Source organism: Mustela erminea, chromosome 14 (genome assembly GCF_009829155.1).
Source record: "Mustela erminea isolate mMusErm1 chromosome 14, mMusErm1.Pri, whole genome shotgun sequence".
NCBI lineage: Eukaryota > Metazoa > Chordata > Mammalia > Carnivora > Mustelidae > Mustela > Mustela erminea.
The window spans coordinates 42,529,799-42,551,750 of record NC_045627.1 but is presented as its reverse complement, the minus strand read 5'-3'; the positions used below and the strand labels follow the sequence as shown (position 1 = coordinate 42,551,750).

General features: G+C 46.2%; 1 protein-coding gene across 34 annotated transcripts in view; it reads left to right on the top strand.

Annotated features, from left to right (window-relative positions):
* Positions 1–21,952, top strand: part of KCNMA1 (potassium calcium-activated channel subfamily M alpha 1) — a 724,697-nt gene that overhangs the window by 519,254 nt on the left and 183,491 nt on the right. For all 34 annotated transcript variants that reach the window (XM_032312863.1, XM_032312897.1, XM_032312898.1 and 31 more), the window contains exons 12-14: positions 1,409–1,491; positions 5,036–5,105; positions 11,192–11,347. In XM_032312863.1, the coding sequence (XP_032168754.1) occupies positions 1,409–1,491; positions 5,036–5,105; positions 11,192–11,347 (309 nt within the window). The remainder of the gene's footprint in view (positions 1–1,408; positions 1,492–5,035; positions 5,106–11,191; positions 11,348–21,952) is intronic.

Below are 21,952 nucleotides of genomic sequence, written 5' to 3'. Positions count from 1 at the left end.
GGTCTCTGTGTAGCTCTGAAATCTATTATTTACATTGGAAAGGAGCATAACATGAAGGATAAAGTATAAATAAAATTCTGCCAGGCCATAAAACATTTTTAGCTTCCTTTTTTTTTTTCCCTGCCACCAAAGACTAAAAGCATAAAACTAAACATGCAGATATCTGATATCACTTGGTAAAGGGCTAATCTTTCATTCCAAAATCTGTTAAGTTAAAAATTTTCTTATAAAGCAGACGTGAGGCTTATAAAGTAAAAGGATAGAGCAAAGTGACATCTGCTATTTTGCTCGTTTTATATAGATTTTGTAAACACATTCAATATTTGCATGGCAGTGGATATAGACTAATATTGTGAATCCACTGACTTCTAAATGCTAACTGTGGTCACTACATAATTTAGTAAATAATGTCATTGGCAAACATGAATAAGCTGAAGGATCTGGGTAAATTCTTTGGATTATTAAAGAAAACTAGAGACAATTTGTGACATACCGCGGAGGAAACAATGGCCTCCCACCAAAATGCAGGAATGGTCTATTAAGTACAACATATCAAGTGGGACAGATTGCAGACCTGAGCCAGAACAAGAATTCTTATGCTTATAAAGTCCAGTTAATCTTAATATTATCCAGACATGATCCAAGTTATGACTAATGTGAAATCTAATGAGAACTTGGAGAAAATAGTTACTGTTCAAGGACCTAATTTGATGCAAGCAATTATTAGCATAACTCATCATTCCCTCAAAGGCATAAATCTTATTTTGGCTCATGTTTAGAGAAGTCAGTAGGTTTTGAGGTCATCTGTAACACATCATTTCATATACATAGATTGGTTGTCTTTCGAATATCTGAATGCTAATTGAATACTAAATAATACTGAGTTGTTATCTGATTTAGGGCTCTTATTTCCTCCTGTTCCACAGTTAAGATGTGAAAAAGGTCAGATGAAGGACTTTGGAGTCTCAATATCTGAATCCTTGACTATTCAATTAACTTGGTAACCTGAGAGAAGGGATTTAGCTCACCTGACGCCATTTCCCGACCAGAAAAATTAAGATGATGGGGTAGATCCATTGGTAGGGAAAAAAGGCAGAGAAGGGACTAAAAGGCTTCGTTAATTGTTATTTAAAGAAATCTGGAAAGATTACATCTAAGTCACTGTGCCAAATGAGAAGTTAATTACGAAGGTCCACGTTGTACCCTCGAACAACAACAAGATGAAATGTTTATACCATAACAAGAACTTGCGAGCTACACTTTCGACAAAAACTATAATCTCTCTGGATTATTTTTTTCTTTCCTTGCAAAGCACCAGATTCCCCAAAAGCTGTCGACAGAGAAAGACTGCAACCAGGCATGGCTATTTATATGTTTGTGTTCTGTGATTTTCCTTTCCGTGTCTTAGATAGAGTCAGCAGACGCGTGCCTCATCCTTGCCAACAAGTACTGCGCTGACCCTGATGCTGAAGACGCCTCCAACATAATGAGGTAACACTGGGGAGGCCAGGGAAGGCTCTGGGCTTGGCGCTCTGCAGCCCCTAGGCTGCCCTTTCGGGTTCTCTGCAGAGCATCATCTCTGTGGGAACTTTTTTCCCTCATGAGCCACTCTACAAATATAGGTCCAGGGGGAGCTGAGGTGCTGGTGGCTGTGGAGGGCAGTGCCACAAGGCATCATAGACAGGAAGCTTATCCTTGGCAGATGGGACCCCTGGGGCTCACAGTGGGTCTTGTGTTTGAGATGTTTCAGACAGGACTAGGAAAGAGAGATTGAGATGGGTGTAGGCTTGAAGTAAGGTACCATTTTCCCGAAGGGGGGTGGACCTGCCATGACTTGACTGTGGGTGATTTTGTCCGCCAGAGATACTTAGAGATATCTGGAGATGTTCTTGGTTGTTGTAATGAACGGATGACGCTGCTCACATCCCAGGAGGTAAAGGCCAGGCATGCTGTTCAACATCCTACAACGCACAGGGGACAGTTCCCCGCAGCAGGGAATTATCTGGCTCCAAATGTCAGTAGTGCCAACCAAGCTTGAGAAGCTCCATGTTGGAACTTTCCAAGTGTGTCTGTGGCATTGATTAATATCCCCCTCAAAGAGGAGTTGGTTGACTGATGGGCTTGTTTCAGCCAGTTTCCCAGAATGAAACAGTGTCTTCACTGAAAGCCTTCTCAGTGCTTTTAATACTAACATGCTTTTCTAAGATAATGATCGACAGAGAACTTAGCAAACCTATTTGACTCCAACCCTCTCCTTCCCCCCAACCCCAGCACCTTTTTTTACAGAACATCTTTGGGTGGGCAGGGACACACTCTGGAGACCACCACCCAGTGCCCTCCCTGGAAATGGGTGAGGCCCATGGAAGGCCATCTCCTGGCCTGACCTGACATGGCTGACCCCCACACTTCCTATTCTTTTCTCATTTCAAAAGAACACTGTTCTTCGGCAATGGAGTGACAAAAAAAGATATTTAGCTCCAGAGAGTTAAAGCCCCTCAGGATTCCAATTCTCCCCTCCAGCCTATATTGCAAAGGGAATAATACAGAGATGCTTCTGGAGAAGAGATGAACTAAGAGAAAACATTCCCTCCCACTACATTCCCAGGAACTCTTGCCTAATTGTGAGCAGCCGTCCTGTGGTCCAGACAGACCTCCCTCTCCCCACAGCTTGGTTTGCTGCAGCCTGGGAATGTACTGGGATGAGGGCTGGGGAAGTGGCATCCTCACCATGCTCCCATCTCCCTTCCTTTGCTTCTAATCGGTGTCCCCAAGTGACATGAGCTTTCCCATCACTGAGGTGGGGGACTCCCCTGGTGCTTCGGGGATGAGCACGTCTTTCCCTCAGCATCTGGTGCCTGTGTCTGGCAAGCGACATCTGGCACAGTATTCTCTTCCTCCCGCTTTTCTTTGGCAATATGTTTTCATGCAGTTGTTTTAAGGAAGTTGATGCATGAACTCTTATCCCCATGGCGCTGGCCAGCCTGCCGGGAGTGGTGGAATGGGGACAGGTGGCCACACCTGGGTCCACCCCCTAAACTAGTCACAGCTGGAAACTGACTACAACAGCTCACCATCGGGTGCTCCAGAGGAACCCCCTTCCTGAACTAGGATTTCCATCCTTCCCCACGTTTTCATGTCATCTGAAATGATAAAAACGTAGCCTTTCAGGAACTAGTCTTCCTGATCTTGAGATTTTCAAACATAAAAACAAAAGAAAAGTGTAATGTGTTGACCCCTGGAGAAGTTTTGGGGCTAGTGCCTTCCCCCGCCCCCTTCCAATAGTGAATAATGGAAATGAGTAATAGTTTGGAAATGGGCATTTCTCTGAATGGCAATATTTCATTTAAGCCCAGGCTGCGGTAGGGCCGATATGAAGACTTGTAAGTTACCAGGGTGTTTGGCGGGACGCCACCGTATGAAAATTACAGGACAGAGGTAGCATCAGACATGTAATGAAGCCATGCAGTAACCAGAATCAGAACTATGGCCCAGGCAGCAAAAGGAATGGAAAGTTCAGGGTTAAAAACTGGGCTCTGTCTTCCCCTTATTTGTATAATCCTCCTTTCTCCTTCTTTTAATGAGACCAATCTGCCCCTCTTGAAATTAAAATGTCAAAGAGTCATTTGAAATGAGCTAATGCAGGAGACCCCGCTCTGGCAGTGAACGGAATTCAGGGCTGACTGAAGCTCAAAGTCCTTGAGTTATAAGCAAGAGCCAACACAACACTTTTTCAAAAATAAAATGAATTGCTTCAAGAGCAAAAGCCCAGGGTGAATTTGTGCAGGAAGAGGCTTCTGTGCGATCCATTTCCTAAATTCACAAGTTGTAGCTTTTCAGATAAAACTGCTCCCTGCCTTCTCTCCATTTCTCCCCGCACAGAGACGTTTCTTGGTGCAGAGTTTGTGGGGGTGGTCCTAATACACGCACTCGCATTTCTGATTAGGCTTCTCGGTGGGCCGTCCTGTGGAATTCCATTCTTTAGCCTTCCTTGTCACAGAAGGAAATGTGCAATGTCACCTCTGACAGAGTCGGTAATGACAAAAACCATAACTTACACGTGGCGAGAGCTTTTAATGATTTCAAAGCATTTCCACATCTGGTCTTTCATTTGCTGCTCATACCAAAGCCTGTGAAATAAATAAAGCAGGTACCATTGCCCCCAACGTCCAGATGAGGAAACAGTCACAAAGAACCCAGGGATTTCCTGAAGGTCACCCAGTTCCTTAGTACATCGGGACTGGAATCCAGGTGTTTCTACTCCTCCATATGTAGCCCAGTCTCAGGGAGCAGAAGCCAGGGGTGGATTGGGGGAGGGCAGTGACTCATCGGCAGTATAGACTGAGGGCAGTTTGCCTGGGTGCTAGGGGGCAGGGAGAGTGGAATTTTCTATCAGACGGTGGCCGTCCAGCCAGCCTTGGATTTTTATTTTCCACCAGCATTAAAGTCTTCACTTAGACTCTATTATCTATCAAAGGCTGAGTCATTGATCCCGACATAAGAGCCCTGCTCAGAAATCATTTTTGTCAGTGGCCTTGTGTGTGTGACAGTTTAGTATCATTTGTCAGGCTGGTTGTTTGATTCGTCATTGTTATCTCAAGTTGTTAACTTGGAGAACTGGACTCAGAGCAAGTTGCTTCTAGGCTTGTCCCCAGGGTATGTGAGATTGCAAACCTCCCTTGGCCCGTGGCTTGAGGCCGCCTTATTTAGATGTCTCTGTAGGCCGTAAGCCCGTGACCCTGCTCTGGATCACCTGTGCCACTAAACGGGCCCACACGCGACACCAAGGCACCAGAGAACCGCTCTCTTCTTTCCTGCCCCACGCACAGTCTGTGGTCATTCTGTTGATTTCTTTCTCATGCTGCCATGGGGTACAGTGATGGACACCGTTTAACCAGGCCCTGTGCCGGCAAGCCTTCTGGATGGTCCTGGCTGCTGGCCCCGCATTCACTCTGTTTGGGTATGGTCAAATTCGTGTTCCCGTCAGACTCCAAGAGTTAGACAGACCCCGCCTCAGCTGTGGTTCTTTCTTTTTCAGAGTCATCTCCATAAAGAACTACCACCCGAAGATAAGAATCATCACTCAGATGCTGCAGTATCACAACAAGGTAGGACAGCGAGAGGCCGGGCCCATCCCAAGCTCAGAGGTGCACAAGCATGCCTGGTCTCTCTCCTCTCATTGTACAGATGCATGTGCACACACACACATGCACACATACACAAATGCATGTGCACACACACACATGTGCACATGCACACACACATGCACCCCCCCACACACATGTGCACACATGTGCTGCTGTAATCCAAAGGGCTAGACAAGGGGTGCTGGGTACATACCTCCCTGGGGCCTTTCTTCAGTGCAAGCACCTTATTGACCGCTGCTCACTGGAAGGCAGCATCTGTTGGACCCCCAGGTTGGAATATTGATTTAACCTTAGATCCCAATTTCAACAATGTCCACTTTTTATGTACTGTACTCCTTTCTTTCTATCTTTCTTTTTTTTTTTTTTTTTTAAGATTTCATGTATTTATTTGACAGAGAGAGAGAGACCACAAGTACGCAGAGAGGCAGGCAGAGAGGGGGGTGGGAAGCAGGCTCCCCGCTGAGCAGAGAGCCCAATGCTGGGGTCGATCCCAGGACCCTGAGATTATGACCCAAGCCAAAGGCAGAGGTTTAACCCACTGAGTCACCCAGGCGCCCTTTTACTCTCTTCTGTAGTCCGGTGTATAAGTGAAGGAGTCCTGCCTTGTGCCCTCAGGGACGGACGGGGTAGTCCGGGGTAGAGAGCTTCCCAGGCGAGTGATAGGGCCTTGCTACCAGAGACCAGGTGACATGGAGGAGCAGACCACGCACCGGGTGGAGAATGCGGAACATGGCCTTCTCCTGCTGCAGAGGAGAACTGGCTTGGTTGAACCGAGGGAAAAAGTTGCTCTCCAGAGATAAGACATAAAGGAATTTTCCTCCTGTTCTAGTTTAGAAGGGGATGGGGAAGAAAACAAACGTTGGAGTCTATGCTGTTTCGCTTGTGATTACTTCTCAGTCTCTCATTCAAAGGCACTGCTCCTTCACGCTGCCTGTCACTGAGCTCCCAGGGAAACAGCTTTGGGGGAGGGAAGGTGGCACCTTTCTCCGTTTGATGTGGAACGGGTGATTCCCCGTAATGAGGCTGGGAAACCGGAGGCTGCTCGGTACCTGGAACCAGGTGTTCTGTCTGAGCACAATAACTCCCCGCTGGGTTATGAGTGAGCGTGTGTCCATCTTCTAGGCCATATTCCCTGCGAAATAGGCAGTCAGATGACCCAGAGAAGACCCTGTTCTGCCAAATGCACCAGTGCCATGCCATTATTTCTTAATTGCTGGCAAGGGCTGCCCCATTTCGCTGTGTGGAGGCCCATCAGAGGCCGTTGTGAAGTGGGGCCTGCTGTCGGCGACCGGCCTACCGCTCGGGTCTGCTGCCCACTGCCCGGCCCTCAGCAGGTGCTTCCACGGCAGAACGTGTTGCACTCCAGCCAGTGGGCTTGGTGGTGGGCACCTAAGGTCCCATTGTCCTGTTCATCTCTGGAAAACCCAAGGACACGGAAGACATAAAGTGAGGATATCGGGGACTCACAAGCATCGGTCTGGAGAAGTTTCTAGATAGCAGCCCCTATAGGTGGAGGGGAATTTTATTAGCAAGCCTGTGGCTGGAGACAGCTCCTCAGGCAATAAACTCTTCTTTCATTTATGATTTGAAATTTCATTCAGTGTGGGAGTGCTTTAAGCTGTTGTTTAGGTTTTTGGCTGAATTTAGATTGAAGAGGGAAATTAATGTAGTAGTTTAGAAATGGGTGTCAATTCCTTTTTTTTCCCCTTGCAATGAGTATGGATGCTGCCTCTTCAAGAAATTCAGGATGATTTCAGCTGTGATTTCTGTCAAAGTCCAAGTAGCTGAATGGACCTAGGATCTGGATGGAACCTGGTCAGTACTCACATGACCATAGCCACGCTGAATGTCTGGTCCACGCTGAGGACTCTGGTACAAACCTTTTCATGGTAATTATTCAGGAAAAAATGATGAAGGCGGCAACCGATCCTGAAAACACATTTTCAGGAACTGTGCCAAAAACACATTTTTGCTTAGAATCACCCCAATATGTTGGGGTTTCAGAGTCAGGCAAAATCACGTGTGAGACTTTGCCCCTATAGGATGAGTAATGGATGAGCCCACTTTTCTCGATCATTTCATTTCCCTCTCCTAGAGGGAGCAAAAAGTCCGCTGGTCATTGTCATCCCATTCCTCATGGAATTGCAGATGGACACTTGTCACCCTGCTCTATAACTGTGCTATTTTTTGAGATGCTCCCACCTTCTCTTTAATCTGTTTTTCCCCCATTGCCTTACAGTCTTATTTTTCTTCCTCTCTCTGTCCTTTCTCTTCATCCATGAATAAATGCCCAGAGGCCTCCACCCATTAAAACTTGCTTTCTTGAAAGACCCTGGTATGTGTATGTAAACTTATGTTGCAGTCGGGGCGCCTGGGTGGCTCAGTGGGTTAAAGCCTCTGCCTTCAGCTCAGGTCATGATCCCAGGGTCCTGGGATTGAGCCCCGCATCGGGCTCTCTGCTCAGTGGGGAGCCTGCTTCCTCTCTCTTCCTCTCTCTCTGCCTACCTCTCTGCCTACTTGTGATCTCTATCTAATAAATAAATAAAATCTTTAAAAAAACAAACAAACTTATGTTGCACACAACACACTTTAAGTGATAGTTAATTCCATAATTGGATATGAGACTTAAAACATAAAGAATTTCAATTCCCTGTGCTCTAATGATGCTGGTATTCCAGGGCCTAAAGGGATGTAGGCAAGCTGCCTACTTCTCTCCAAGTAAAATTGGTCCTGAGTTTGTCATCATAATAATCTTAGATATTTGTGGCCTATTTTATGGTTTTAAAAGAGCTTGACATCTATTATCACATTTAGTCCTCCTTTGGCCATCTGTGCATGGTAGCATCCCAGTGTGACTCCAGACTGGGAGTCTGTGTTCTCCCAGACAGAGCAGCTCTGGTGAGTACAACTCGTGGTCACTTGGCAGGCATTGAGCTAAGGACAGAATGGCCAACTGTCACCCTCTCTGTAAATAGAGCCCACCCCACTGAACCAAACTCTGGTTCCTCACAGCAGGCCTTCTAGAAGGACTGGTGTTTTCTAAAGTGGATCTGATTTCATGGAGAGAAACACTCAGCCCAGCCCAGATGTCTCTGAACACAGAAAGAAGATGGCACAGGGCACTCATTTTTGATTTGAGTGTTGTAAATGTCTTGAAGCTTTTCAAGGAAAGAACAGTTGATGATATCATAAAAAAGTATCACTTCCGATGACTTGGCTGCTAATGGATTTTTAATTTTCCAAATAGATTCTAGAAAGAAAGGTCTTTGTCTAGGACCTAGAAACCAAGTCCCAATGGCCCAATGGTGATGCAAGTTCTTTGAGCTTTCTCACTAAAAAACACTTAGATTCTTGGGCAATAGTGTTGAAGTGTTTTCTCTGTAATGAACTTTGTTCCTTATGGTGGCTTTCTCAAAGTTATTTATGGATAGGGAAGGCTGGAACTGGACTTGACCTCTACTGGTTTCCCAGGAGAGCATATTTTCACATTTCTCCTTCTTGAGATAAGGAGTGGTCCAGGGGCTGATCAAAGGGGGACCCTGGTCCTGCTACACCTGTTTTATCAGGCCTCATTCTTCAGATCCAGGATTTGCCTCTAGACCTCTGTGCAATAATGCTGGCATTTTCCAGTGGACCCAGATATCCCTCAGATGAAGGACAGAAGTGTCAGAAACAGAGGATTTGAGTTCCTTGTGAAATTTCCTCTCTTCATCTCATGCACACAGCTGTTCCTCCTGGCCTTTGGTACATCCCTCCCTGCTCCCTGCTACAATTGGGGAAGATACAACAGCCCATGAAAGGAGGCCATATGGAAGCCCGAGAACTGAAACAGACTTGACTTTCCCATGTAATAACATGTGAAATATGCCTAAGGAACTCAAACCCGATGGGGACAGGGGGGACCCAAGGCCCAAGAGCCTGGACTTCATACCTTCAAAAACTTGGCACATGGGGATATGAGAGCCTCTCTGGAAAAGGCTTTGTTTGATTGTTCATTTGCTTGCTTGAAAGTGCCATGAAGATTAGTAAAGGGGGAAGGTAGCCTTTGCCAGCCAGTGAAGAGTTGGGAGAGAAACAGTGTAAGGGGCAAGACGATCCGCTGGAATCAGGCCTGTGATGGGAAAAGGTCTCTGATACTCAGCTTGGCAGAAATTACTATCCATCATGGCCTACACACCAAACTCTTTAACCATGCTCTCGTTAGGGAGGATACGGTCTTCTCTCCCAGGAGTCACTGCTGGCTTAGGACTTGTGAAACTGTCACAGGACTTTGAGGAAGGAATTTCACAAGAGGGGAATTTCTGATAGCAGAGCAAGAAGCCATTGGACTTGTTCTTATTTCCATAATGGCATCTTCTCTTCTAGTAGGTACGGCCGTAGTGTGTTACCCTGACAGTGAAGGGAAGCCTTCTGGGTGCTCCTGGTGTTTGCTGGTACCTGGAGAAAAATAGGCATTTCAGAGCCATAAAGTCTTGGCACCCACGGGGGGTCTAGTACGGCTTTCAGCTACAACCTCAAATGCAAAGCAAGCGGTCTTTCTCTTATGACTTGGAAAAACACTTAAAGAGTTTTTGGGACAAAGACCTTGCATTTTGGGAGGTAGCTTTCTCCATTTATTAGACAAATTACATCCTTAGAAAGTTCCTTTATAAAATAAGCCAAAAAACTGCTTTCTTGTAACATATAGCAGTCAGTCCTAATTCTGGCCCCTGGAACAAAGCAAGACAAGCCTAATCTCTTTTCATTGGAGCAGCACCTGAGGCTTTCAGAGGTAACCGTCCTGTCTCCATGAGGGTGTGGTCCTTCTTCAGGCCAGACACTGCTGGCTCTCTTAACTGTTTCTCGTAAGACGTTTTCCAGAACCCCCACCTCTCCTTGTGCTTGTCATTTTTTTTCTGGAAGTTAGTCAATTGATCAGTTTCCCTCTTTAAATCTGACTGTTACAACTGGATCAAGTACTCTGGAACCAGCCTGACCGGTTCACAACAGAATGAAACATTCGTTTCCCTTGATCTGGAGACCATTTCTAACAAGGAAGCATTGGCTTTCTCTGTAATCTGTCACACAGTTGGCCTTTTTTTGGGATTTGAGTTACCCACACACTTAAGTTTTTTTCCCTTCTTTCCCCCTCAGCTCTACTGCCAAGTTAGATCTTCTCATTTTGAATTTATACATTGATTTTTTTTTTTTTGAACCTAAATGCTGCACTTGACATTAGGACTTTAAAAAATTTTTCCTGGTTGTTTTTCTGCCCATTTTTCCAATCCTGGCAAAGTTTTTGAATTTTGACTCCTTCATCCAATGGATGATCTCTGACTCTGCTTCATGCTGCTTAAAACTAATCAGATGAGCGTGTGTCTGTGTCCTTATCCTCGGGTGTGACCTGTTACATAGGATCAGTCCATCTGCAAGAGATCATAATATGTCTTCACTGTGATTTGCCTGATGATTTAGGTCAGTGCTACTCAAAATGTGGTCCCCAGATCGCACCTCGAATTTGTTAGAAATGCGAATTCTCCAGCCTCGCCCTGCACCCTACTAGATCACAAAGTGTGAAGGAGGGGCCGGCAATATGTGTACCAACCCACCAGGTGATTCTGAGGCCCACTCAGACTTGGGGGCCACTGACCTGGAGTTTCGGGGATGCAGATTAAAAAAAGATTCTAAAACACACAGACAACTGAGGGTCCGAGTCTGTTTGAGGAGCTCTTTTATGAACAACCTAGCGAGTTATTCTAGTAATGTGGGCTGATGTGTCTGTCCCAAGAGGAAATTCCCTCTGGACTCTGTTGGCTACATGACAAATCCCAGGGGAAGACCTGGGTTAGGGAGGCACAGAAGCAGTGTTCCAGAGAGAACCCCGAGGACTGAAGTCCACGGAATAGGGGAGTCGAATGAAATAGCAAACAGCAGGCTCAGGCCAGGGAAAGAAAGGATGAGTCTAAACGCCTCTGAGCCGTCGGGCAGTGGTGCATTTCCCAGAGGAGATTTGCAACCATTGAACATTTAGCAACCTCAGTTCTCATACCTTGTGTTTGCTTCTACAGGCCCATCTGCTAAACATCCCGAGCTGGAACTGGAAAGAGGGAGATGATGCAATCTGCCTCGCGGAGCTGAAGCTGGGGTTCATAGCCCAGAGCTGTCTGGCTCAAGGCCTCTCCACCATGCTCGCCAACCTCTTCTCCATGAGGTCATTCATAAAGGTAACGTCTTGTCCTATTAGAGCCCATTAGCCCCGGATTCAGTTTGTCGTGGGGTTGAGTAGAGAGCACAGCTTAAACTCAAAACAGATCGACGGGCTTTAACCACTCTGGTTAAGGAGAAATTCCTTGTTACAGATTTGGGCACGAGGCCAACTTCTTTCAAAATTATGTTTTTATTTTTATTTGGCACATCCACGGCCATTAAATGATTGTTCAAAGCACAAATCCTCTCTTTTTTTTAGATAAACCACATGTTTATCTATCAACAAAGCCTCCGCTGTTAAAACAAAAATATGATTTATATACATTCCATATGGCACCAGAGTGCCTAAAGAAAAGAATTATCATTTTGCTTTTTTTACATCAAGTGGCTGGTGGACCTCTCACTGTGCAGATAAATGCAGACCATGTGTTTGTGCTGAAGCCCAAACCCCAACAACATAATTCATTTATTTATTTCTGCACAATCAAGGAGGCCAGCAGGGCTGACATGCCACGGTTGTTTGAATGGAGAGTGGAATGAGGGGCCGACTCCTCAGCAGCGGCGCCCTGTGTGCCATGAGATGGGCGGTCTGGCTCTGCTCGTCTCCTCTTCACCCCGCAGAGCGGGCTGGGCAGCCACCCCAGCGTCTCCAGAGTGGCCCCTGCCTGCTGGACCAACCCAGGCAATGAAAGACCCAACTCTTTCCTCACAGGCCAGGCCGGGGCACTGGCCAGGCCAGGGCAGGCCCATTTCCGGGACACTGGGTTGAAGGCCCAGGCCCTTCCTAAGAGGGCTTTTGGAGTAAGGATAACACCCGTCCTCAGCCTTGCATTGTTCTTAACCTAGACCAGTCAAGGAGGCAGACCAGGACAGGAAAACCCGCCCAATGTGGGCCTTTCTGACTTGGCACTGGTGGTCATCAGCTCAGGATTTGGGCTTCCGTTTCCCCTTCCTGCAGGAGTAGGCATGGAGGTGGGAAAGTTGTGAGTTACCAGGAGGTCCCATGAGGGGGGCTAGAAGCCCTGTGATCCTAGGTTGATGGGGGCTAGAAGCCCTGTGATCCTAGGTGTGATACCTCCAGTTCTTGGCTGCCATTACTGCTGTGTGTGGCACTGGTGGTCCATTGTCTGGGGGAGTCGAGGCGATGGCCCTGGAGGCGGTGGGAAGGATGGGCGGGAAGAGTGGGGCTGAGACGACGGACCGGCTACCTGCATGGGCTCACCCGGGGCATCCCGCCGTGGCATTAGAGCAGGGCTTTTCTCTCAGCCCTTACCCTGTCTACCCACCTAATTTACATTACATAGGCAGTTCCTAGATAAAAATCCTTTATGTGAGAGGACAAATTGTGCTGGAGTCCCTTCTATCACTTTAGCAAAGGGTGCCTTGATCAAAAAATTCCTTCAGCTCCCTATGTGCCCAAAGACCTCAACTCCACAGAACTCCAGGCTCAGACCCAGCACACAAATAAGGGTATTGCGGTTTTTTTCTTTTCTTTTCTCTTCTTTTCCTTTCTTTTCTTTTTTTAATGGCTTCTTTAATCCGGGCTGCAATTCCCCTGCCTGGATGAAACTGAATGCAGGCTAAATGGAGTTGGCAGGGGAGGTCTGTGTGGCGGGACTGAGAAGCATACCCCAAAGCCAGATGTAGCCTTGTGTCTCCCACGGCTCTCGTGTTCAACACAAGGAACCCAGACCCCAGGATAAAGGACTGTCACCAAGAGAGCTCTTCTGGCTCATTCATCTGAGCTCTGGTGGTTTTCTCCAGCAGGGAGTTACCCACAGGCCCAAGCACGAGGTCTGAGACCTGGGCTCTGCTTCCTTTTGTTGATGTAACACGGTCTTGGCAGGGCCCTACCGCACATGGGGCACTTGACATGCGTATGTTTTGATTTTGTGGTGCCTGCATGGAAACTGGAGCTGCCTGTCAAGAAAATTAATAAAATGGATGTGACGCTGATTCCTCAGTGTTATTACTGAGCAGGGAAAAAGAACTTCTGTCCAACTCTCCTCAAGACCCTGCAGGGCCTCACCTCTGGAGCCAAGGACGTCCCCTCCAGCCTAGCGAATCCCACTGCCAAGTTCCTATTTAGGAAGAGCCTGTGGAAGAGGCCCGGCTGGGCCGTGGTGTAACTGAAAACACATTTCCCTCCTAGGGTTATGTTACTGTGTCATTTCTGCCCGGAGCCAGGTCCCCCGTGTTCGGAGGTAGCTCTCTGAACATGGCCTCTTGACATTCAGGTGGTCTTTGTGTTGGAATTTGCTAAGGCACATGACCTGGAAATAGCAAGGTTTCCCTGCATCTATTGTTTTCACTTAAAATAAGGACTGCCGGAAGCATGTGTTCCCCACTCTGTGGCGTCATGCTGGTGCACTGACCCTCCAGCTCCCCGATCCTTGTCTCCCTCAGGTCACGATAAACACCTTGATGATGGTCTCCTTGGCAGGTTTTATATATTATCTCCCATTCCCGAGGTCATAGTATCTTCACTCATTTTTACTGGGCAGGGGGCAGATGGAAAAGGAAATCTAGAAATGGATGATCGTTGCCAGAAATTGCTTCCTGCCCCAGTATCCCCCATGTCCTCCGGCAGAGAATTCATTAGTACTTCCATAGGGACAGGAGGGCCTCAAGGATGGAGAGAGGTGGGATGAGGCTTTGGCGGATTTCATCCCTTGAGAACACTTAGTGTTTCTGGAAGCCAGAGGTGGAGTGTGTTGCTCAGCCTCTCCCTTGCCCTGGGCAGGTACAGCATCTGTTTCTTGGTTCTGCAGAATACATTGTACTCTGTATATATATCACAGGCAGAAGCACAGTTGGCCGGCCACGGGGACTTTAGTGTCCATGAGACCGAAAGCCAAGGCTGGAAGGGAGGATAATAAAGCTTAGCAAGAGGGAGGGGCTCCTGCTATGCAGGGGTTCCAAGGGACCCAGGCCAGTGGTACCAGCAAAATATGGGGAACACTTGTGTGTCCCCTGAGCAATATCACTTTCAAAGGCCCTTACTCCTGGCTCCCATGTTGGCTGTGTCATCTCTGAATTGATCTAAACTTTTGGAGCATCTGTCTTTTTAGCCCACATCTTTGGGATAAGGAATTCAAGTGTGCTAACTACCGTTAAAGACTTTTTCCTGGCTATTCGTATGTAATTTGCTCTGCTTAACCTTCAAGGCATGGCCTCTGAAGTTTCTGGTATGCTGGGATTTGTTGAACAAATCCATGATAACCTGATAGCAAATAACTTCATGAAAGAAGCACAGGTTGGCCAATTTGACGGGTTGGGTCCTCGGACCCCACAGCCTATTGCTAATACTAGGGTAAGCATTTTCTCCAGCAGCACCCAGTTTTTGCCCTGAGTTCCTCCAGGGAAGGAAGGCAATGGTCCTGGTTCCTGAGACTAGTCTGTATCTCCACTGTCAACCAGGTGTGGAATATCCTGTGTATTTACTGCTATCGGATCTCCTACCACCTGCCTGTCAGGTTCAAGTGAGAATCTTCCTAAGGTCTTCTTTAAAGACCAAGATAATGAACTTATTTATTTAGCCGCTCTGCCATTGCCTTGCTCCTGAGTCCCTGAGTAAGTGGCCACACTTACCCTCCACTTGGCTTCCTCTTTTCGATGTATTTTAAGATCCATTGATTTTTATTTTTTCTTGGTTTTAGAGTTTTAGCATGTAATACTTTAGTTTCTCTTCAGCATGTGTGGTTTCATGTTGAGGCTTGACCTGCCATCTTTGTGAATTGTGCTATTGTTCTTACTAGGATTAGCTGTCCTGGGCATGATAAATTGTATATGTAGGTGTTGTGTATAATTTAGAGAGTGATTAGCTCTTAACATTTCTTTTCAGTCTGTACTGACTCTTCAAAATTTAGCAGATTTAAATTATTCTCAGGATTGCTGAGCATTTTAACTTTGCTAAGCTACCATTTGAGTGTATGTGTGTGTGTGCATGTGCGTGCACACACACACACACACACACACACACCCTGGTACATAACATGTACCCTGTAATTATTTCTTGTGGGTGAAATGTTACTTGATATCGATCACAACATGGTCTTCTCTGTCACCTTTTCTATTTCTGATTGAGGAAGCCATAGGAAAACTGGGTGTGTGTTACTCAGAATGTATCTTTTTTTTTTTTTTAAAGATTTTATTTATTTATTTGACAGGCAGAGATCACAAGTAGGCAGAAAGGCAGGCAGAGAGAGGAGGAAGCAGGCTCCCCACTGAGCAGAGAGCCCGATGTGGGGCTCGATCCCAGGACCCTGAGATCATGACCTGAGCTGAAGGCAGGGGCTTTAACCCACTGAGCCACCCAGGTGCCTCCAGAGTGTATCTTGGCCGAGGTGGACCTTGCTGGACATGAAAACCACTTGCCCATTTTTGATATTATCTCATTAAGATAAACTTTCAGCAATACATAGTCCTAGCTGGCACAAGTTGTAGGCCAGGGAATCATTTTAATTCCTTTAGTTCGGTGATGTTTATGTGCATCTGTGTCATTTTTTATATGCATATATAAAAACAATATGGTTTAGGAGCTGGAAATATAAATCAAGACTCTAATAATACCTGAACTATCTTGGGTTCTAACCCTGTGCCAAGTCCTAGGCTAAGTGCTTTACAGACATCAGTCATTTAATTCTCACGATGACTGTACCCACCACTGGCACTATTATACCCACTTTCCAGTGGCAGATACTGTGGGTTGTGAGAAGTTCAGTAAACTACATGAGGCCAGAACACCTGGAATTGACAAACTCACGTGTCAAACCAAGCAAATTGGCTCCAGGTCTTTAAGTATACCAGGAGGAAATATGGTAGGGGCACCTGGGTGGCTTGGTTGGTTAAGCATCTGCCTTTGGCTCAGATCATGATCCCTGGGTCCTGGGACTGAGCCATGGATCAGGCTCCCTGCTCAGTTGGGAGTCTGCTTCTCCCTCTGCCCCTCCTCCACTTCCCCCCCCCAAAGAAATAAATAAAATATTTTAAAATAAGAGGAAATACAGTAAGGGGGAACTTAGCTATTGCCAGAATTTTTGCTTTCTGTGGTTAGACATCGTTGCTTTGATAGAGATTCCCTGGGCACCTACTGTATTCCATGCAGGATGCTAACCACACTGTCATTCTCATGGCTAGCAGGCACTCAAAAGCTTCAGGAAGCTTCTATTATGACTGGGATGCATGGGCACACTTTTCCAAGATGCATTCTCTGGGTCTTGCTGGCCTTTCTCTCCGGCCAGCTCTATAAAGGGCAGAAGTCACTGTATTAAAACATGTGACCTAGCTGGGATGAATCGGGATAAGGAAATCACCAGGTTTTCCAGAAGGAAGTGATATTACTTGCTGCTGTATTCAGGGAGTAAAGCTAATTGACTGCAGTAGGTGCCTCTGGGAGAAAATAAACAGTTCTTATTGGCTGATGGATGTAAGCTCTGCAGACCTGAGGTGTTCATCCACATGAGGATACAAGCAACAAGGCTCAGCCCAGTGTGGGGTGGGCTGGAGGTGGGTGATGGGATCTCTGAAAGGGGGCCAGGGCTGCAACTGATAAGGGTCAAGGTGGCTTTCTGCTTCTGGGAGGGGATGCTGCTGGTGCCAGAGTAGAGGGTTTCTCCCACAAAGTAAATCTACATAGCGTAAGTTACAAGTGAGAGGCGGCCTGTTGCTTATTTCATATCCACAGGTGATGTCATCCCGATCACAACTTGTCATGAGAGTGAACTTCTATAGATATGATACGAATATACTCACTTGCCATAAGGTTTATTCTCATAAGTCCTACATATATAGGGGGTTCCCAAATTTGTATCTCCATCTGGAACCTCCCCCCGAATGCAATGTCATCTATCTAACTGCCACTCAACATCTCTATTTGAGTTTTGCATCTCATCTGAGGCCTGACAGACCCAGAATTGAATTCCTCTTCTTTGTCCGGAGACACTGGCGATGCCATTCTTCCCATTGCTCAAACGAATATATCTGGAGCCATCCCCAGCTTCTTTCTTTTGCTCATGCACCTCGTTCAGTCCAGCAGGAAATCCTCTCAGCTTTGACTTTCCAAATTTCTGACCACTTCCGTTCTTCCTGTCAGATCCAAACCACCATCCTTTGTTCTCCTTGAGCATTACATAAGCCTCCTGACTGGCCTCCCTGCTCTGCCTTTCTCCCTCTCCTACTCCGGTCTATCCTCAGTAGAGCACCCAGAACGATCCTTCACAAGCATGAACCAGATGCTCTCACCCCCTGCATAAATCTCTCCATGGTGTCCTATCTCACCAGGAAAAAGTTCTTAACGATGTTCTCTAAGTCCGAAGCAACCTTCTCCGGCCTCATCTCCTAAGTGCTCTTCTGCTCCTTGCCATCAGCTGCACCCCTTTGGCTAGTCTTTAGGGTTACACATTTGCTATTCCTCTGGCTGAAACACTCTTCCCCTAGTAGCTTCCTGGTTTCCTTCTATCAGATCCCCCCGTCTTTGGTTTGTGTTAATTTCGGAGTGAGTTCCTTCTCTAAACCATTAGAGTTGCATTTTTAAAAGGGCTTACCAGGGGCACCTGGGTGGCTCACTGGGTTAAGCCTTTGCCTTCAGCTCAGGTCATGATCCCAGGGTCCTGGGATCGAGCCCTGCATCGGGCTCTCTGCTCAGCGGGGAGCCTGCTTCCTTCTCTCACTCTGCCTGCCTCTCTGCCGACTTGTGATCGCTGTCAAATCAATCAATAAATAAAATCTTTTAAAAAATAATAAAATAAAAGGGCTTAACAACAAATCTTTAATTGAAGTAGAAAATATAAACATTAAAGTGTACATCTAACAAATGGACAGCTTATTAAATATTCACAAACTCAGAACTCCCTTTTAACCAGGACACAAGTTAAGAAGCCATACGTTATCAGTACCTCAGGGGCCCGTTTACTGAAACATCAGTGTATGTGTGGGTCTGTTTCTGAGCTCTCTTGGGGAGAACTGGCATCTCCACAGCGTTGAGTTCTACAGCCTAATGTGGCATATCTCTAATTGAGAGATGATTTGCCATTCAGCAGTTTTCCTGGCAAATGCAGGAGAATCAAAAAGAAGCAACTAAGCTCATACATTTTTCTGGGGCTCCCGGGAGTCCCTACAGGGAGGAGATGTCCCACTTCACCACAGTCTCCAGCAAGGATTTAGAGGTTCTCCCTGACTTCATGGGGTGAAGAAAGTTTCCATATGTAAACACATCAGAAGCATATTTTCAAAATCACTCTCCGCTCCACAACCTGTGTATCTATGTCCTCATCTGCGTTCCTGGCTTTGATTTCCTACGTGGCTTCATGGCCTCATTTATTGCCTCCTTTCTCTGAGACAGTGTCAACACTGTGAAGCCTAGGGCTCCTTGCCCAATCCCCAGGGCCTGGAGCAGCACCCAGTGCACATGGTCCTCAAGAAATGCCTGTTGAATAAGTAAATGAATCAGCTGGTCTCAGCCTCGCCTGGCCAGCCTTGATTACACAGACAGCTGGGTGGGGCCAGGACCGCAGCGACTATTTGGGGGTGATTTTGGTGCTGAAAACTTCCTCCATTGCTACCGTAGGTAGTTCCCTCGCCACATTAAAGAGCTTGAACTCCACATGGAAACTTGAAATAATGAGCTTGGCGAGGATGCTCGGAGGCTGGTTACTTTGGGTTATAAACCGTTTTGACTGCCAGAGAATCCAGTCAGTGTGTTGTTTAAATTCACAAATCAAAATAAACACCCATGCACCGAAAGGAATTGGCTAAGCCTCAGTATCCCATTTGGGTCAACATCATTGAGCGTCGTCTTTTTCCTTCCGTGGCGGCGCTCATTAGACCAGCGGCACCGCCTGCCTCCCCGGGCGGAGCCATTCACCACGCTGCAGAGGACGAACGCCCACCTGAGAGACCAGCTCCCCCGAAAATGATTTTGAAAGAAGAGAGAATTAATCCATGAACTATTAATGGGGATTTCGTTCCCCTCTGGCCCTGGTAATTTCTAGAACATTGAATTAAAGAGTTCTTAGACCTTTACAAATTCTCAAGGCAAACATTATTAGCAAAGAGAAGCCCATACAGCATGTTAGAAGATTGCCAGAAAATGTCAATGGAATTTCTGAATAAAATAAGAGGCTTACGCTCCCCCTCCCCATTTTCTCCCCTTTTTCCCTCCCTGCTCCCCCTAACCTGATTAGAAAGTCATTTCATGTGTCTTATATGTTTGGTCAATCAAAGGCAAACGTACATGATTGATGGTGACAGGGAACACATTTAACTCATTACTCTTTACTTTGCAGCAAAATGATTTGTGTAAACTGTCTGCCTAGCATTAAAGGTAAAACAAACTTAGAAACCCCAAAATGTTAAATTTTTGTCTAATATTTTCCTTTTGGTTTTTATAGCCGTAATCACATATGGATTCTTTTATTTGGCTCTTGGCACAGACTGAACAAAAGGGGAAGGCAGCACCAAAAAATTACATAACATGCAGACAGCGCCGTGCTCCGTGAGGACCGGGGCACAGGAGCTGCAGTGGCCAGTACTCAACCACGAACACCGGGAGAAGCTGCCTCTCACCCTGCCCTTATCAGCTGGCAGGATATGGCCAATAATGTAAAATAAGGCCCTCTTGATAAAGTCGCAAATGTCAAAAAGATCTCTTTTTGGAGACCAGCAGCCTTTAATTAATTGCACGCATTTCTGTGTACACCTGGGCATTCACAGGCTGCATCCTCCTGGCCTCCCCCACTTTCAAAGTTCTAATTGTGGGTGCCACCCACCATTGGTGATTTTTCAAGCAAAAGTCTCAAAATGCTATTAAACCATTAAGAATACATCTCAGATTCCATTGTTAAATCTTTTAGTAATCATTGCCCTCCCGTGATCCCGGATATTAAATCTATGCCCAGAACAACGAGGAGGACCCTAGCATTTTGAAGCAACCATTCTACATTTCAGGGATGCCAAGCAAAGAACCACCATTGATTTGATACAATGGGTATTTTGTCAAGAACTCTATTATTATAATAGTATCCCAAGTTTGCCAAGCACTTTACACTTTGTAAGATACATTTTTTTAATTAAAGATTTTAATTTATTTATTTGACAGACAGAGATCACAAGCAGGCAGAGAGGCAGGCAGAGAGAGAGGAGGAAGCAGGCTCCCCGCTGAGCAGAGAGCCCGATGTGGGGCTTGATCTCAGGACCCTGAGATCATGACCTGAGCTGAAGGCATAGGTTTTGACCCACTGAACCACACGGGTGCCCCTATAAGATACACGTTTTTACTTAAATTACATTTTATTTGACTAGATACACAAGCATTTTATTGGCTATCATTTGGCAAGGGGTGCTTAATGCCAAGGATCTGGTGTTTTTGGACCCTTCCTTGTGCATGGAGGAGGAAGAAATAGGGAAAGGGGAAACGAAGATGACTGACTTCCAGGAAGATCGTTGGCTTCTCTGCTCGGTGCTTTCCCTGATATTACACGGTGGTTCCCTGAGAGAAGAGTTTTGATAGAGACATTGCTTGGCTTTGTATTCAAACCAGTACCTTCTAAGAACGGAAATCACTTTGCGGTATTTGTAAAAGTAGTATCCTCAGTTTCCTCAACCATGCCAAACTACATGCTATAAAAATGAAGGTCTTTTTCAAAGGTAGAAAATACCTAGGTCTACCCCATTCCCTCCATGGTGCATTGGCCTTTTCCAGACCAGGGTATTACTATCCTCCCTAGACCTTAATGTCTTGTTACGTGAGAGACTTTGTTGCCCAAGTGCTGTGGCGGAGCAGGGGAGGGAGAGGCTGCCCGGTTTGTGGAGCGAGGAATGACTGGGTCAGTATTCAGTGTGCTGATTTCCAGCAACACAGGTGGTATCAGTAAACAGGGTGTGAGGTCCAGAGGGGTTAAAAGTGATGATAAAAGGAAGAAAGGAAAGTTTTTAAGGGGAAAAAGGATAATTAGTCCTAATCTTTGAAGGTTCCTTCTGATCAAAGTAAAAGTATTTAAGTAACTCAAACTGCTTGGGCACGGGGGTGGAGCTCTGGATTTTTGTCCTCAAGATTGGTACATAAATCCACATGCATTAACCTAGGCTTTCTTCTGGTCATTTTCCATTCAGTAAAATGGTTATTAAAGTACGTGGTCCCTAGGGCGCCTGGGTGGCTCAGTGGGTTAAGCCTATACCTTCGGCTCAGGTCATGATCTCAGGGTCTGGGCATCGAGCCCTGTGTTGGGCTGTCTCCTCAGTGGGGAGCCTGCTTCCCCCTTTCTCTCTGCCTGTCTCTCTGCTTACTTGTGATCTCTCTCTCTGTTAAATAAATAAATAAAATCTTAAAAAAAAATACGTGGTCCCACTAAGATTTAGAAGTAATTTTAATTGTCCAGCTATCTTGTTCTTTAATTTTATTCACTTATAGTGAAATCGATGTGTGTGTATGTGTGTGTACACAGCTCTGTACATTTTAACACATACGTTGAGTCATGCCACCACTACCTGAATCAGAATACAGAACAGTTTCAGTACCCCCCAAATTCCCTCACCCTCTTCACTGTGCCTTCATATCCTCCCTGTACCCCTAGCCCCTGACAAGCACTGATCTGTTCTCTGTCACTATCACTATGTCATTTTGA